General features: G+C 36.9%; 1 protein-coding gene across 2 annotated transcripts in view; it reads right to left on the reverse strand.

Moving 5' to 3' along the window:
* Nucleotides 1-16,548, reverse strand: part of LOC150082120 (carbonic anhydrase-related protein 10-like) — a 144,002-nt gene that overhangs the window by 27,128 nt on the left and 100,326 nt on the right. For both annotated transcript variants that reach the window (XM_090379990.1, XM_090379989.1), the window contains exons 3-4: nucleotides 12,505-12,641; nucleotides 8,221-8,415 (exon numbers count right to left, since the gene is read on the reverse strand). In XM_090379990.1, the coding sequence (XP_090236116.1) occupies nucleotides 8,221-8,415; nucleotides 12,505-12,641 (332 nt within the window). The remainder of the gene's footprint in view (nucleotides 1-8,220; nucleotides 8,416-12,504; nucleotides 12,642-16,548) is intronic.

Below are 16,548 nucleotides of genomic sequence, written 5' to 3' on the forward strand. Positions count from 1 at the left end.
AATTCTAAAGAAAGAATATATTCCATAAAATTCCTTATTGTGGGGATACTTTTATCAGGGGTTAGCAACATCAAATGGAATATCCAAAAATTAAAAATATAGGTTTCAATTTAAATTTGTAATTTTATTTTTGTTGGGAAGGGAAGAGAGGGGGATGATATCCGTACATGTAACAGCGCTCCATTCTTTCTGTTGTGCATTCCAAGTGAACGTTATTGTGTGGTATAAATTCGGTTCCTGTGAATACCTTACGTAACAGAAAAACCAAGATGGCAATACAGAGCACAGACATATAAAGATATTCGTAGTTTCTGAGGAGATTTCAAGAACAAAGTATAGTTGAACTTCGAGTGAAAAAAAACTTCTCTAACTTAATTTTTCCTTTGAAGCAAACGACATGTAACTACGACTGAGGTAAAAAAAAAAAAAAAAAAAGTAGGAAGAATACAAAACCTGCGCATTATTTAAGAAACAGATGAAGGCAGAAAATAAGGACTATTTTTTTTCTTTCCGGGAGAAAGCTACGACCATTTGAAAGAACTATTTGTTGCGACAAAAGGAGCAACACTATTGCTGAATGTTGAATTTTAATGCATTTTACCAAAAGTTTGTGTCATTTGGGCTAGAAAAGAAGAAAGTAGAAGCAGTTTCTAAAGAAAATGAAATATTTGAAAAAAATATGAATCTTACTACAGGTTTCCAGCTCTCGCCTTTGTTGCTTCCGTTTGAATAGACGCATTAAAATTTTTAATGCTCTAAGCCCTGTTTTTTTATTTATTTTTTTATTTTCAGCTGGGTACGAAACTTCTTCAGATGGATGCTCGATGCCAAAACTTTCTTTCGAAAGATTTTTTCCACTCATTATTTTTAATTACTTATCTAATTGTTAATTTTCAACGCTTATGTATCATATTAAATAACGTACAATTATTCAATATAATAAAACAACGCTATTCGCGGCATTATCTAATATTTTGATAAGGCAGTGCACGCTTTAATAAGGATATTTTCTTAATATCATATAAATATCAATTTATGTAATTTTTATAGCTCGTGGAAAGATAAAATACCGGCAGGTGGCGCTGCGAGCTACGATGAAACTAACATTTCTTATCTCATATTTGGTTAATTTCACATATGAATTTTGTAATTTTTGTAGCGCGTGGAAAGTTAAATTCTGGCAGGTGGCGCTGCGATTATGATAAAATTGTTTATCTCATGTTTGGTTAATTTCACATAAATATCATTTTTGTGGCGCGTGGAAAGCTAAAATTCTGGCAGGTGGCGCTGCGAGCTATGATGAAACTAACATTGCTTATTCGTCTCATATATTAACTGCCAGCAGTTGGCAGTTAGCAATTAGGCTTAGCAATTTTCCTGTTTCTAAATATCCCAAAGGTGTCATATTTGCCGGGTTTATTAATTATTTTTTTAAATTTGTTTAACATATTTCTAGGCAGGATGTCAAGTTCGCTTCTCTTTCCATCACCGGTACTGACACACATCATGAATCATGACCCTTTCACCCAATGAACTTTAGGTAGGCAGTGATTTAACCTGTGTGTGTTCTAAGTATATTTTATTTTCCCCTAGCGATATAAAAGGGTTATTAATAATTTCAGTTGCCCCAGTTACGTCCACTTTCAGAAAGCCTGCAGAAACACATCAGTCAAATAAACAAAACGAAAAAGATTTATCGCAACTGTGAATGATGAGATGGTTTCGTTAGACTGGAGATCGACAAATCTGTTCACCACCACTTTCTATGAGAGTTATATATTTGCACAAAATAAAGAATCACAGATCACGGAGAACATTAACTTGTATCTAATTGTCCCTTTGAGACTCTCTGAGGCACTGACAGGATGATTAAATATTGCTCCCAGCACTTGGAAGATAATTAGAAATTTCTCTGGCTTTCGTTCGTCGATTCTGAATTAAAGTAGCTCGAAAAGTAACGTTTATAAAATTGATGTGTTCAAAATTACGAAAAAGGAAGCGTCTCTGTAAAAATGGCGACCACAGAGGTGTCATATAGCGTCATACAAAATCATAAAAATATGCGATCTGCATATTTAATATGTAATTTGCGATTTACCATAATAAACCTCATTTTCCCCTATTTAAATTGTTTGTTCGCATTCAATTTTTAGTAAAACCGGAAGAAAAATGCCGCAAACGTTTACAAAATGCTATAAGGAATTTATGCAGATGGAGTTATGTGCAGAGCATAGGTTTTTGCTAGAATTTAAAGGATTTCAAGAAGGAAGGAAGGGAAGACGTTAAAGATGATCAAAGTTCCGGTCATCTCGAAACTTTTCCGGGATAAAAAATCTAGGTTTACTGGAGAAAACACCAAGTAACCTCGCTCAAGACAGACTAACTCAGTTACGGTGTGAAAGTCCGTAATTCCCCAGTCCAGGGAAATTTAAACTCAGGCTTCCCTTTTTCGCAGTGTGGAAAGGACAGCGATAGTAATCAGTCTTAGCCCTAGAGTTTGAAACTAGTGACGAGATTTAGGTCTTTCGGTACAACACACTAACAAAATATCAACGTATCATATGGTGTGTAGGGTGTTCCTAAGACAATTTTTCACACAGAAATAACCAAATATTATTCGGTTCTACAACGGAAGTCGGACGGAAATTTCTAGCTCTCAGAGAGCGGCGTAGCCACACAGCCACCACAAAGGAAAGAAATTATGAATATACACTTTTATAATAAAAAATATTACAACTCTATTAAGTGGTGTAACTTTTTCCCGGATGTAAAGTTCCCGTGATAAGCATACTACCTTTGTAGAGGTAGATTGCGTATTGCATGATTCTTATTTTCAATATCGGTGGCTCTGTTTTTCTGTTAATGTAAGGAAGCTACAGTTTTCCAAATTGGAAGGACCAGACCATAGGAGAGTTATACGTGGAGATACTTAACGGGTGTGTTCGTAGACCTTCATATTGTCCATTGATGGATCGTCCGCCGAAGTATTCAGAGTTAAGAGATTAATTACGCTCTTAACAAGGCAAAGTTGTCTGATAGATGGACTCTTAATGGTTTTCTGCGACCAGAGGTCTCGAAGGTGGATTGGCATGCAGGCTATATTGGGATGTAATATCTCCCAGATAGCGCAATCCCATAACTCCAAGGCCTTCAATCTGGAACACTCGGGGAGCAAAAGCTCACCGTTCCATTTAATGTGATTTCCCCCGAGGCCCTTGCAACGCCAACTTCGTAAGAGCTGATACAAACGCCTCAGATTTTCTCCTGCTTTGTGTAGTTGGCGAATTTAGCCAGCGATTATCAAGAAATTAATACTTGGCTGGGACCACATCTGATTCTGATTGCACACATTCCAGAGACCGCATGCATTGGCTGATGATTTTTCAGGTTTTCCCCAGAGAGAGAGAAAGAGATTGGGAAAATTCTTAGGCTTCCATTAATGCAATCACTGCACCTATACGAAGATCTTGATCTTTAATTTCGGTTTCATTTCAGTATTGGTTCGTAATTAAATTGTTAAAAGGGTGTTTGGCTTTCATCAAGTACTTTGCGATCAGTTGTAAGTTATCAGGCAGCTGTTAAGTTATTCACAATACGTGCCAAAGTGACTAAGGCCATGAGGATGTCAGTATATGGAAGAAACTCGCTTTCGGACGTCCCGAAATTGTTTATTTGTTAAATTTTTGCTTCCTGATGTCCATATGGAAACAAAAACTGAACAACTACTCTTAGTAATGCGGGGCCCTGATCGCAAAAACCGCGCAAATTGTCTTCAATTTTGGTATAGTAGTGTAGAAAGATGAAGTCAACAAAAGAAACCCGATCATTGAAGTTCAGGAAATGTCCCCACCAACGTATTTAGAAAAATTATGAATTGTCCTGTGCAGAAACAGTCGCGAAACTTTTAAGCAGACAGCGATAGACAGGAGCATAAGAATAGTGTGGCAAAGAGCGAGCGAAAGAGGTAGAGATAAAGAGAATGAAACTGCAGAGCGAAAGAAAGAGGATGAAAACGTCTAGCGTTCATCCCGAATGAGGGCCGGAGAAAAGACTGTGTACAAAGTAGGCCATCGCTGATAGCATCTTGCAAGTTGCCTTAGAGGAAGGAAGCTATTTGTCTAAAGGCTCGTATACAGCTAATGTCTATTGGACAACAATAAGCCAGCGACCAAGTCACATGATTAATAGTTTGTCTTCCATACAAACTCTACAGGGCCGTTCATGGTTTAATCAACACGAAGGAACTATTCTGTCAAGGTAGCGAAATCCATTGATTTTACGGCAGACCTGCTGTTTTTGACCTCTATAAGTCGCTGTTTTTATCAAAGAAAAACAAAACCTGCACCAACAAAGTATTCGCGAAGCGTTAACACCTCTGTCTCAATTTATTTTCACACACTGTACATTCTTAATTATTCGACGTCAGTTAAAATTTCTGGCGCTTAAGTACCCACGTTAAAGTTAAGTATAAAACGTTTTTTTTTCTTATATTGATGCTTAATGTCACCTCAGTTGGGTTTTCGATGACCCTTTTGAACGCTCGGTTACCTTCGTAGGATTCTTATGACCCTTAAAATGTAAGAGATCAAACACCACATCATTACCCTACTGCGCAAGTAATGAGGTATGGTAACTTTGTGATTCGTGTTACATTACTACATGATTGTTACACGCTTTTCAGATTAAATTGTTACACGTTTGCAGATTAAATTGTTACATGATTGTTGCACGTTTGCAGATTAAATTGTTACATGATTGTTGCACGTTTTGCGTTATACATCACGGGTCTAAAGTCGAGACAATCTGCAATAGTTTCAACCTTCTTGTTTCGAAAAAAATCAAACAAATTTTCCTATTTGTTCTCAAGATTTATGCGTTTATTTAAGGTTATTTATTCGACTGGAAAACAAACTTCCAGCTTGAGACTTTCAACAAATACTGCAGTGTGCCAATAGGATTAAGATTGATATCAGTAAATTCCCCCCACATTTTTCTATTTGTCTGGTTTCTGTGCATGTTCCTATAAGCTCTGTTTATTCACAGCGAGATGAGCAAAGTTGTACACAGATTTACTTTCTGGACGAATTTTCTCAAAAGAAAACAAACACAACAACAAGTTTTTAAATCGTAGTCCAGTGATTTGTTTATTCAGAATTCGTTTGCTCTGTTTATTGTTTTGATTTTTGCAGACTGTGGTGTTCAATGTTTCGTGATTTGTCCTTCAAGGTCACTAAATCTGTTAGCATGTGACGTTTTTTATGGGCACTTAAAAAGCAAAGTGTACCCTCCCTTCTACCGCAATTTTGAAGAAATAAAGGAAAGAATTCGCGAAGAAATTGCCAGAATTCTTTGGAGATGATTTGCGCGTCATTGGACACATGCGTAGAAGATTAGAAGAATAGCTGAACAGAGACGTCGGTCACCCCACTTCAAAAAAATAAACGACACGCTATGTAATTTAAGATGGCATATTTGTAATTTTTCAAATACAAGTTCTTTGTTTGATTATTGAGTTTTTAAAATCGCCAATTTCCCTGCCACACCCTGTATTTGGATGACTAATTTTCTAGTAATTAACCATCCTAATTAATTTTGAAGTCACGATTATCAGTGCTGACAAATTAATTTCTAGATTAAACAAAGTTTCGATCCCTAGATAAAAAAAAAAAAAAAATCCCAAGATTACCTAGATAAAAAAAAAAAAAAAAAAAAACATTCAGAAAAAAAAGGCTTTAAAAACAAAATGAAATCTTTTCCGCTTCGGTTCCTCTGTGGCTTCAGGCTCGACCATAATTGTGATATCGTTCTGTTTACGTTGTTTTCTTCCATTGTTAAATTATTGTTACACGATTTGCAAATTTAAATTTTTCGTTATATTTTTATGATTTGTAGAATTCACTGTCCCACGAGTGTTAAACGACTTGCAGATATCTGTTACACGATTTGAAGATTATTGTTACATAATTGTTACACTTTTTTGCAGACTTCATTGTTATGATTATTACACGTTTTGCAGATCTTATTGTTACATGATTGTTATGCGATTTGTAAATCTTATTGTTACATGAGTGTTACACGATTTGTAGATCTTGTTGTTACATGATTGTTACACGATATGTAGATCTCATAATGAATCTACAAATCTATGAATTGTGAAATCTACAAATCTATGAATTGTAGATTCATTGCTATATGATCGATTTGTAGATCTCTTGCTATACGATTTGTAGATATCATTGCTATATGATCGATTTGTAGATCTCTTGTTATACGATTTGTAGATATCATTGTTATATGATTGTTTTTGTTACATGATCGTTACACGATTTGGAGATTGTTACATGTGTTACACGATTTGGAGATCTTATTGTTAGAATTTTTCACTATTTGTATATCTCATTGTTAGAATTTTACCCGATGTGTAGATCTCATTGTTATACGATTGTTTTTGCTACATGACCGTTACATGATTTGTAGATTCATTTTTACATGATTGTTACACGATTTAGCCGAGTGGGTAAAGTACCTGCCCGGCAACCCAAAGGTCGCGGGCTTGATTCCCGCCTCTGGCTTGGATCAAAGTACTGCAAAAAAAAAAACCTTGGGAGGTGCAATATGGCCACAGAAGCCGATACGCCAACAACTACCAAATCAAAAAAAAAAAAAAATTACACGATTTGGAGATCTCATTGTTACATGAGTTTTACATGATTTGTAAATCTCATAATGAATCTACAAATCATTATGATCTTATTGTTATATGATTGTTTTTGTTACATGATTTGGAGATTGTTATATAATAAAATAAATTTTCTGTTTATACTCCGGGACGACCAAACGGTCAGAGGAGTTCACAAGATAGACAGAATACAAGAAACAGCACCGTATTCAGTAGTCACGGGCTTGAACCCCGGTCACTCAAGGCACGTGTACTTATGCACCCGCGCGCCTAACCACTAGGCTACGGCGGCCTTCCATGTGTTACACGAGTTGTAGATCTCATTGTTATACAATTGTTACACGATTTGTAGATCTCATATTTATGATTGTTTTTGTTACATGATCGTTACATGATTTGTAGATTTATATGATTGTTACACGATTTGTAAATCTCATTGTTACACGAGTTTTACGTGATTTGTAAATATCATTGTTATACGATTTGTAGATCTCACTGTTATGATTGTTAGACAATTTGCAGATTCATTGTTACATGATTGTTACACGATTTGGAGATCTCATTGTTAAATAATTGTTACACTTTTTGTAGGTTTACACTCGTTTCATGATTGTAAATTTGTTCTGTCTTGATATTTTACACTTTTTTGAATTGTTTGTTATTTGCACTGTTGCAGAATTAATTTATTTTCCCAGTGTTCTGCGATTTATTTTTGTAAATCCGTTTGTCCACATTGTGATTTTGTAGCTTAGCAATTTTTATTACAGAAGAGTCAACATGTTTCCTCGGCAAATCCCAACGTTGGTAAACAGTACAACTATTACTTTAGAATAGTGGTGAAGTACTTCCTTTTATCTATTTTTTTTTCTTTATGCACAACGTTAAAATTAGCATAACCACACATACACGCGCACACACGGGTTCCCAGATAATTTACGTTCCGCAATTGTTTCGTAACTGCAAATTCTTAGAAATATGCAGTCATCCACTTCGCAGAAACACTTAAATTCTCCACTCAGTACGAACAAAAAGGGGAAAAAAATTCATTCACTAAGCGAAACAGTTTTGGCGGTTTCTAAGACGCATTCTTCACTTCCCCCCCCCCCCCCATCCTACCTCTCATCAGCTACATTAAGAGATCACCAAAGTTCTTCCACGAGAAACTGCATTAATGCTGTTACCCTAGAAACCGAAGTCACTACACAAACAAACCTGCTTATGACTTGTTTTCACTTTCTAAATCACTTTCTTTTTTTACCAGAGAATTCTTAAGAATTCTTAAAGGAAAGGCATGCAAATGAAAGGAGGTGGGTTGTATTTGCAAGCGATGTATTCAGCTTTTAAGTTGGGGGGTGGGGGTGAGGGGAGGAAGGCGGAGAAATGAGTGTCGAAAATAGAAGCGAAAAACAGTTTCAAAACATTGTTGACACTTCTTAATGAACCCGGAATATTAAAACCTCATTTGCATAATAATCTTAACTCGCATTCTTTTGCAAAAAAATAAAATAATATTTATTATTTGCATATTAAGGGATACTTACCTCTGCTGGAAACGTGTGGGAAGCTACTTTATGTTCGGAGCCATGACTGTCCGTGCGTCCAAAGTGAAGATGAATCTCGTGAAGCCTGTAACTGTACGATAAAGGACCACCACTGATGTTCACTACTGCCGCCTGGTGGCGAGTATCAACACGGAAAACAACCCCATGTCCTGTGTTTGATATAACCCCGTTTACCTGGAAAACAACCAGATAAGCCTAGCTGGACTTAGATAATTAAATTATAAAGTTTATTACACATTATGTAAAATATTAGGGATTTATTAATTGGAAATTATTAATAATAAATCACAAGCCAAGACGATTTTTACCTCCAAGAACTTAAATGCTGTTTTTAACCAATTTTTATGCGTAGATTTCGAAAATCACCATGGTGGTTTGGTTTGCAGGGGGTGGTTCACAAAATATGGTTGTTTTTTGTGTTTGTGGGACAACCGTGCGACAGAAGAACATTATGTTGTGCAACATTGGGACGAGTTCATACCAGGACAACGTGATGTTAAATATATTCCTTTAGTACAATCAAACAAGGTCTTCTTCCACCCCTGCAGATCAACTTAGATTGATGAAAATTTGTGAAGGGACTACATAAAGAAGATGATGGATTTGCATACTTGAGAAGTTTGTTTCCAAATTTAACATATGCCAAATTTCCTTTCACGCGTTGGCTAAGCTAATATTGAGAATAGAACTATTATTGTTCGTGATGGCAATCTGCGCTACACGAGGACTGTTACAGTTGGAGTCCCACAAGGCGGAGTCCGGTCTGGAATCTTGTTCTCGTGCCGTTCGTGACTGTACGAGCTGATATTATTACCTTTGCCGAAGGCATAAAACCGTTCACTCCTATCAACCCTGGAGACACTGCTGACTACATCAATTCTTTAACCCTTCAGAAAATCCAGAACACCAAGGCCTTCCTCTCCCGTTTCGGTCTTCACATCAATCCTGAGAAATCTAAACAGTTCATTTTCTCGCTCAAACGGAACCCAATAATGGTGCAACCCATTTTAAGAGGATCTACGATTTCTGCTGTCCAACAGCATACCGATCTGGGGGTTATTTTTGACCAGAAAATCCTGTGTTCCTCACATAGACCACCTGCAAAGAAAGTTCTGTCAACTCCGGTGGATGATTAAACAACAACTTATGCACGTCCATGACCAAGCTGTAGGGTGCAGATACATAAAGACACGCGAGTATCCCGTCATACTCTATGGCTCCGATGTCTGGACTTCAATTACTACGACGCATCTTGGACGGATTTTCGTGAGGGAATTCTGGCTATTGAAGTGGGCCATATGGAAATTTCGGCTTCTCCCTGCACCAAGGACCACCCAGATGGTGGTAGCTCTCAAACTCAGACGTCTTCCTGCCATCATTCACGAGAGAAGACTCCTCTTTGCTGTCAAAATGATGATTGGCATTATGAACCAGATTTCTGCGCTAACTGCGGATGGAGGATTCCAGTCCTTCTCAGGACCACGTCACAGGACATTAGAACCTGTTCCCGAGCACCTGTCCATCATTTCCATTGATCTCTCATTGTAGTTTAAATCTTTCTGCGCCTGCTCAGACACTATAAAAGGACTTTCCTTGAAATAACGTCACTTGATGTGTGAGAACCAGCAAACGTTAAAAATTGCAGTTTGCAAGTCAAATACAGGTGAAGCCTGAAGGTTTATGGATCAGAAGAAGAATCAAATTGATAACACTCTTTTGAAATTTCATTTTCACCCGTGTGGTCCAGGCTTTTATCATGCCGTATAATTGGTTATAATGCTGTTTTTCTTTTATCTTTGTTTATAATGTTGTTCTATTCCTTTTATGTAAAAATTTCTTTCCCAATTGGCTGTAGGAGACCACTCGCAAATGCACGAAGAATCAGCGGATAATTTTTGGCGGAAATCAATGCGGAAAAGATCACGTGAACGGCGAAATCGTGACATCCAATTAATTTCAGACGCGTGGATTAAGAACTGCGAGTTTATAAAAGGGCATTTCGCTTTAAGGGCACTAAAAGGTTGGACGCAGTTCGCAGCAAACTACATCGAGCCTTTTAGCGATACTTAATCGATAAGAGCGAAGGCGATTTCTTGTAGGAGATAATCCTTTCTGTTTGGAAATGCACGAGCTTCGTGTATATGTACGATGTTTGTCAGCGATTTAAGTGCCGGTTGCTGATAGGCATCACGTGTTCATCTAATTAGGGGTGGACAGAAAGTGGGGGCGAGATGCCTGGAGCGATAACGTGTGGTTAGCCGATTACGGAGCCCAGTTAGAAAGAAAAATGTTTCGTAATAAATAGGTAAATAAAGAATTGCATCGAAAGAGAGAAGAAATGGAGAAAGAGAAACACGGATATGAAATGGGAGAGGGTCTCGCCCCTTTCATACCCATCCAAAGGAAAGAGAGAAAGAGGGAAAGAGATGGTGAGAAACAAAGACTGATCACTAACGGGATTGAGAGAGACAGAAATAAATACTTGAAAATAATCCTGATTTGTATATAAAAGAAAGAAATGAGAGAGAGAGAAAGGGGAGGAGGAAGCGAAAACGAGAGATACAGAGAAAAAAAAACGAAAGGAAAAAAAAAAAAGAACAAGGAAAGAAATGAAAAAAAGAGAGTAAAACAAAGAGAAACAAAGACAGAAAGAGAGAGAAAGAGAAGGAAGACAAATGGAAGAGAAACAAAGAGAAAGATTAGATTCAAACAGCAAATACTAGTCGGATAGAAAGACAGAAAGATACAGATGGCAAAAACCAATTAGATATATATATATATATAGAGAGAGAGAGAGAAGGAAGACAAAACGAATGAAAGAGATCGAGAGAAAGAAGGAAAAATAAAAATAGAGAGAAAGAAAAAAGAGAAAGACAGGGGTCGAAAGAAGAAAGAAAAATAGAAAGAAACGGATTGAGAAAGAAAGAAAAAAAACGGAAAGAAAAGGATCGAGAGAAAGAGAAAGAAAAAAAAAGGATCGAGAGAGAGAGAGAGACAAAGACAAAAAGGGGAAAAAAGAGAAGAAAATAAATAAGGAAAGAAACAGACAAAGATTCAAACAGCAAAAACCAGTGGGATAGATAAATAAGCGAAAAGAGAGAGAGAGAGTTGGCTGATAAATACTAGTCGGATAAAAAGACAGAAAGTTACAGATGGCAAAAACCAATGAGATATATAGAGAGAGAGAGAGAGAGGAGGAAGACAAAACGAATGAAAGAGATCGAGAGAAAGAAGGAAAAATAGAAACGGATCGAGAGAGAAAGAAAGGGATCGAGAGAAAAAGAAATAGAAAGAAATGGACTGAGAGAAACAGAAAGAAAAAAAAAGGATCGAGAGAGAGACAGACAAAGACAAAAGGGGGAAAAACAGAAGAAAATAAATAAGGAAAGAAACAGACAGAAAGATTCAAACAGCAAAAACCAGTGGGATAGATAAATAAGCGGAGAGAGAGAGAGTTGGCTGATAAATTCAGAGAGTATTTCTTTTTAATAGGAATAATCGAAAGGTGACCGAGAAAGCCATTCTGGGCTCCCAGTTGATTTCAAGAAGAAGAAGAAACCCCTCGTGCGCAACCCTGTTCCTAATGGCTTCTTCACGAGCACTGAGTGAACGTGCGACACTTTAAACTGTGACACATTTATTAGCCGCTGTTTCTTGTTTTCTCCGTGGGAGTGTGTTCGCTGATGAAGCCGACAATTCCCCCGACATGATGCCATATCTACCTCACACGTCCGGGCAACCCCGCGGAATCCCCGACAACTTGTCACTTCTTTCCCCCGGCGTCACACCACAACAGGAAATCGACGAGCGAACATCTCCTCGGAGGATACGGATTCGGTGAATAACACGCGCAGGTACGCGTGTCAACGCTGGGCGTCTGCGACACTCGTCGAGAAACAGACGCCTTTCCGGCCGTAACGTAACAATATTAGAGCGGCGAGATTAACATTTATTTTGGAAGCAAAAGATCCCATTCAAATTCGTCGTCTGCGAGTGATTATTGCCAGTTTAGGAGATTGGACGAGCCCGGGAAAAGTCCGAAAAATTGCACGAGGAAAGACGGCCCCGAATAAAATCTGAATACACGCATCTGTCGACTGTTGACTCGCGCTTTCGTATTGATCTACGCAGATGATCGATGTAATTCGCAGAAAGCGCATGCAAATCTATATTTCATGCGCTGTTTTCGATCCGCGAATGCTTTTTAATGAATTACGATCATGCGCGATATCGGGTCCGATCTATTATTAGAGGAATGCTCACCCTGTGTTTATCCACGTGTATATACCGCAAAAAGGGATCGTAAAGTATTAATGTCGGATCAATATCCACCGGTGACTGACGTCTGCCCTTGCTGCATAAATTCCATTCTGGATTTAAAAGGCCCCAGAAATCCGGTCCTGAAAGAAAATCAAAAAAATATTATTACGAAACTGATGTGTACTCAAGTGAAATCAATTCCATATTTGTTTATTTGAAAAAAAAAAGAAAGAAAAAAGAACGTTTTGAAAAGGTGAATGGAAATAAATCTGAATTTTATTATCAAAATTATCTATTTCTACCTCAGAAATTGCTGACGTCATTCGAAATGTACATTATTGTCAGCGCATGCGTGTTTTGTACTGCGCGTGCGAAATAAAAACAACAATGGAAAAAATGAAATTCACATTGTCAGCAGTTTCGGTGATTTCGATACACGCAACAATGAAGCTTATGTAGATTTCATTCTTGGGCGCCAGTCGCATTGTTGATCTAACAGATAAAAAATATATATATTCTTAGCCTACGTAATAATGGCGTTTTTTTTTTTGTTTTTTCGAGTTTCTTCGGCTAGATTCTCGGGAAAGAGTAAAGAAATTAATTAAAAAAAATAAAACTTTTAAAATTCTAACTGGAAGCTGTAAACAAACAAATTAAGAGGGGTGTTTCCGTATATATCGTGCACGATTTTTGACATTTCTAACGCCACAGCGGTAGTTATTTCTGCTCACATCGCCATTCCGGTTTCTCTTTCGCTCTTTCTCACTATCGCTGATAAGTCGAGATCCGAAATAATTCGTTTGATGAAACCTGCAGCAGGCATTCCGCTCGAATGCCCCCCGAAAGTTAGCCTGGGTTTTTCTAAAGTCCATCAAGCGTTAACTGTTGTCAATTATGGGGATGTTATTCTCTTACGGACGCAACTATAAAATTCTGTTTCGGAGCCGCACTGGCAAGTTCTGCACGTGACAGACTTATGCGGAGGAACTGAGAAAAATCATTTTACACTTCATTCCACCGAGAGAGAGAGAAAGAGAGAGAGTGGTGCTGATAGGCTGAAATATCTCGCACCACCAAGAGACTCGTGGCCAATTTATGGCAGTGGAGATAACAGTCGAATGTGTTTGGTAGTGAAAGATGCTGGCAGGGATGTGGTCTTAGAAAATATGAGTTTCACAGCATCTTAACGAATAGTCATTTCTTCGTTTAATTTTCGCTCTATCTCATTCCTTGTTTCCTTCTTTCGCTCTTTAATTTTCGTTCTATTTTTCTGTCTCTCCCATTCATTCATTCATTCCTTCCTTGGCGCTCTTTCTCTCTCTCTTATTAGTTTATTTCTTCTTTTGCTTTTGAAATTTTTTGATATCTAGTTTTCTCTCTTTCATTCGTTCCTTCGCTCTTGAATTTTCTGTCTCGGGCTCAGTTTTTGTCTTTCTTTCATTCGTTCATCTTCCTCTAATTTTTTTGAATTTTCTCTCCCTCTCTTAAATTTTCCCTACTTCTCTCTCTCTCTCACACTCGTTCATTCACTCTTTAATTTTCTTTCTCTCTCTCTCTCTCTCTCCTTCATTTCCACTTCAATTTTTTTGGATTTTCTCTCCCACTCTCATTCATTCATTTCTTCTTATCCTCTTTCATTTTCTTCGATTTTCTCTAACTCGCTCTCTCTCTCTTCCTTTCGTTCATTTGCTCTTAAATTTAATTTTCCCTACTTCTTTCTCGTTCATTCACTCTTTCTCGCTTTAATTTTCGCTGTTCTGTCTCTTTTTCTCATTCGTTCATCCTTTCTTTCGCTCTTGAATATTCTCTCTCTCTCTCTCTCCCTCAGTATTTGATTCATTCTGTTTACTTTTTTTTTCATCTCGTTCCTTTTTTCTATCATTCTTTCATTCTCCTACTCTTATTCTTTTTACCAAGTTTATCGTTTTCTCCAAGTCTCACTCTTAATTTCAGTAATTCTTCCTTTTCTACACTTTCCCGTTTCTCATTCACTCTGTTTCTTTCTTTCATTTTTTTCTTTAACTTTTTGTCTTCTTCCTTGTCAGTGCAATGTCCACTTCACCATTCTCTTCAATGTAGTTTTCATAAATCAGGGTCGATCCTAAATGAATAACATAACATATCATGGCTTTCGAGAAAGAGAGAGAAACAGTAGGTACATCTGATCCACACTTGGAATCAAAAATAAAGCTGTAGTCCCTCGCAGAGCAAACTTAGGAGTTCCCCAAATCCATCCGATGTCCGCGTAAAATGTTCCCTTAAAACCATGACTTGAGTTGGTTCAGAAGTGATTCTAAGTTGTCGTCCCACCATGGTCCAGAGGGACACAATGCTGGTCCGCATATTTCCAGACAGTTCCTTTAAATCTTTTAAGGTGAGACTTTGTTTATTCATAACACACTGGATGGAACTGGTCTTAAAAATGCAAAAGATCACGAGGACGTTTTCGAAAGACATTGGCCATTCGCCGCTTTTAGGTGCAGGAATCTGCAAAGCGTACCCCTTTCTCGGAGAGGGAAAGAAGGAAAGAAATAACACCACCGAAGCAGCGTGATCCTGCACTCGGCAAACAGCAGCAATTATGTTTGTAATTATGGAGATACTTATCTGCAAATATCGGGTATAGCTAATTCTGTAACCAAACACCACCGATGTTCGTAAACGATACGTCATAAACCCTACTTGCAGCGCGACATCCGACACTTGCTCTATTCCGCTCAATGTTTATCTTGCGTTCATCTGACCTTTCACTTCCGTATCAACTTTCCTCCATCAACATATCCGCAGTCCTGAGTGGATAATCTTTCAAACTGTCACCAAACTACGCCGGTTCGGTAGTTCGAATTAACGAGGTCTTCCCCTCGGGGAACTCGATGCTCTTTTCCACGGAAGATTTAATTGGAGCGCGAGACGGATCCTCTCACAGCCTACGGATATCGTGATGTGTCCATTAATGTCTACCTGTCTAATACTTCGCCGACAATACTTTTGCGCATTGGTCCGTGGTCCGACAGGGCCCGCAAGGCTACGACAGGCGATGACACTGACATTTATGAGAGGAACGCCGGCTCCGATGCGATATTGGCCTTTTGTGAACGATAAATCACAGGAGTTGCAGAAATGGAGAGACGAGTTCTCCGTATTGGTAACAGTTTACGCAAAATTCTGTGAAAAATTGGAGGAAATTTCTTCACGCAAAATTTAGGGAGCGTTTTATAGAAAATTTTTAGAAAACTGTTTAGATTTTATAGAAAATATTTTTGAATTTAGAAAATTTTTTTGAATTTTGTTTAAATTTATAAACTTTTATGGGAAATTTCTTTAAATTTTATAGAAAAATTCTTAGAAAAATTTTATAGATTTATTTTTTATTTTAGAATTTTATAGAAAAATATTTTGGGTGTGCCACCCAAACATTTTCCAAAACTGTTAGAAATTTCTTTTAATATTTATGTATAACATCATGGAGTAAGCTAGAATTTTTTTTTTTATAAAATGTAGATAATTTATAAGCAATTTATTAAAAAAAGCTGTAAAATTTCATAATTTTCATAGAAAATTATTAGAATTTTGCATCTTGCAAATTTTTCATACTGCTCATCGAAATAAAAAATTCTCGATTTTTCAGGTTAATTTATTAATAAATACAGAAAATTTACAAAATGTTTTGAATTTTTTAAAAAAATCCGTTAAATTATATATATATTGTTTAAATTTATAAAATTTTATGGGAATTGCTGGAATTTTCATTAAATTTTATAGAAAAAAAATAATTTTTTTAGAATCTTTTATAGAAAAAATTATAGAAATATTTTTTTGTAAATTTTATACATGCCACTCAATTTTTCCAAAACTCTTAGAAATTTCTAAATCAATTAATTCAATTCACTTAATATTTATGCATAAATTTATGGACTAAGCTAGAATTTTTTATATAAAATTTATAAGCAATTTATAAAAAAAAACCTGTCGTTTTATAATTTTCAACATTGAATAATTTTCTTGCAAATTTTGCATACTGCTTATCGAAGTAAAAAATTTCTAGGA

This window comes from Mastigoproctus giganteus, chromosome 8 (genome assembly GCF_048544385.1).
Source record: "Mastigoproctus giganteus isolate SK-2022 chromosome 8, ASM4854438v1, whole genome shotgun sequence".
Classification (NCBI taxonomy): Eukaryota; Metazoa; Arthropoda; class Arachnida; order Uropygi; family Thelyphonidae; genus Mastigoproctus; species Mastigoproctus giganteus.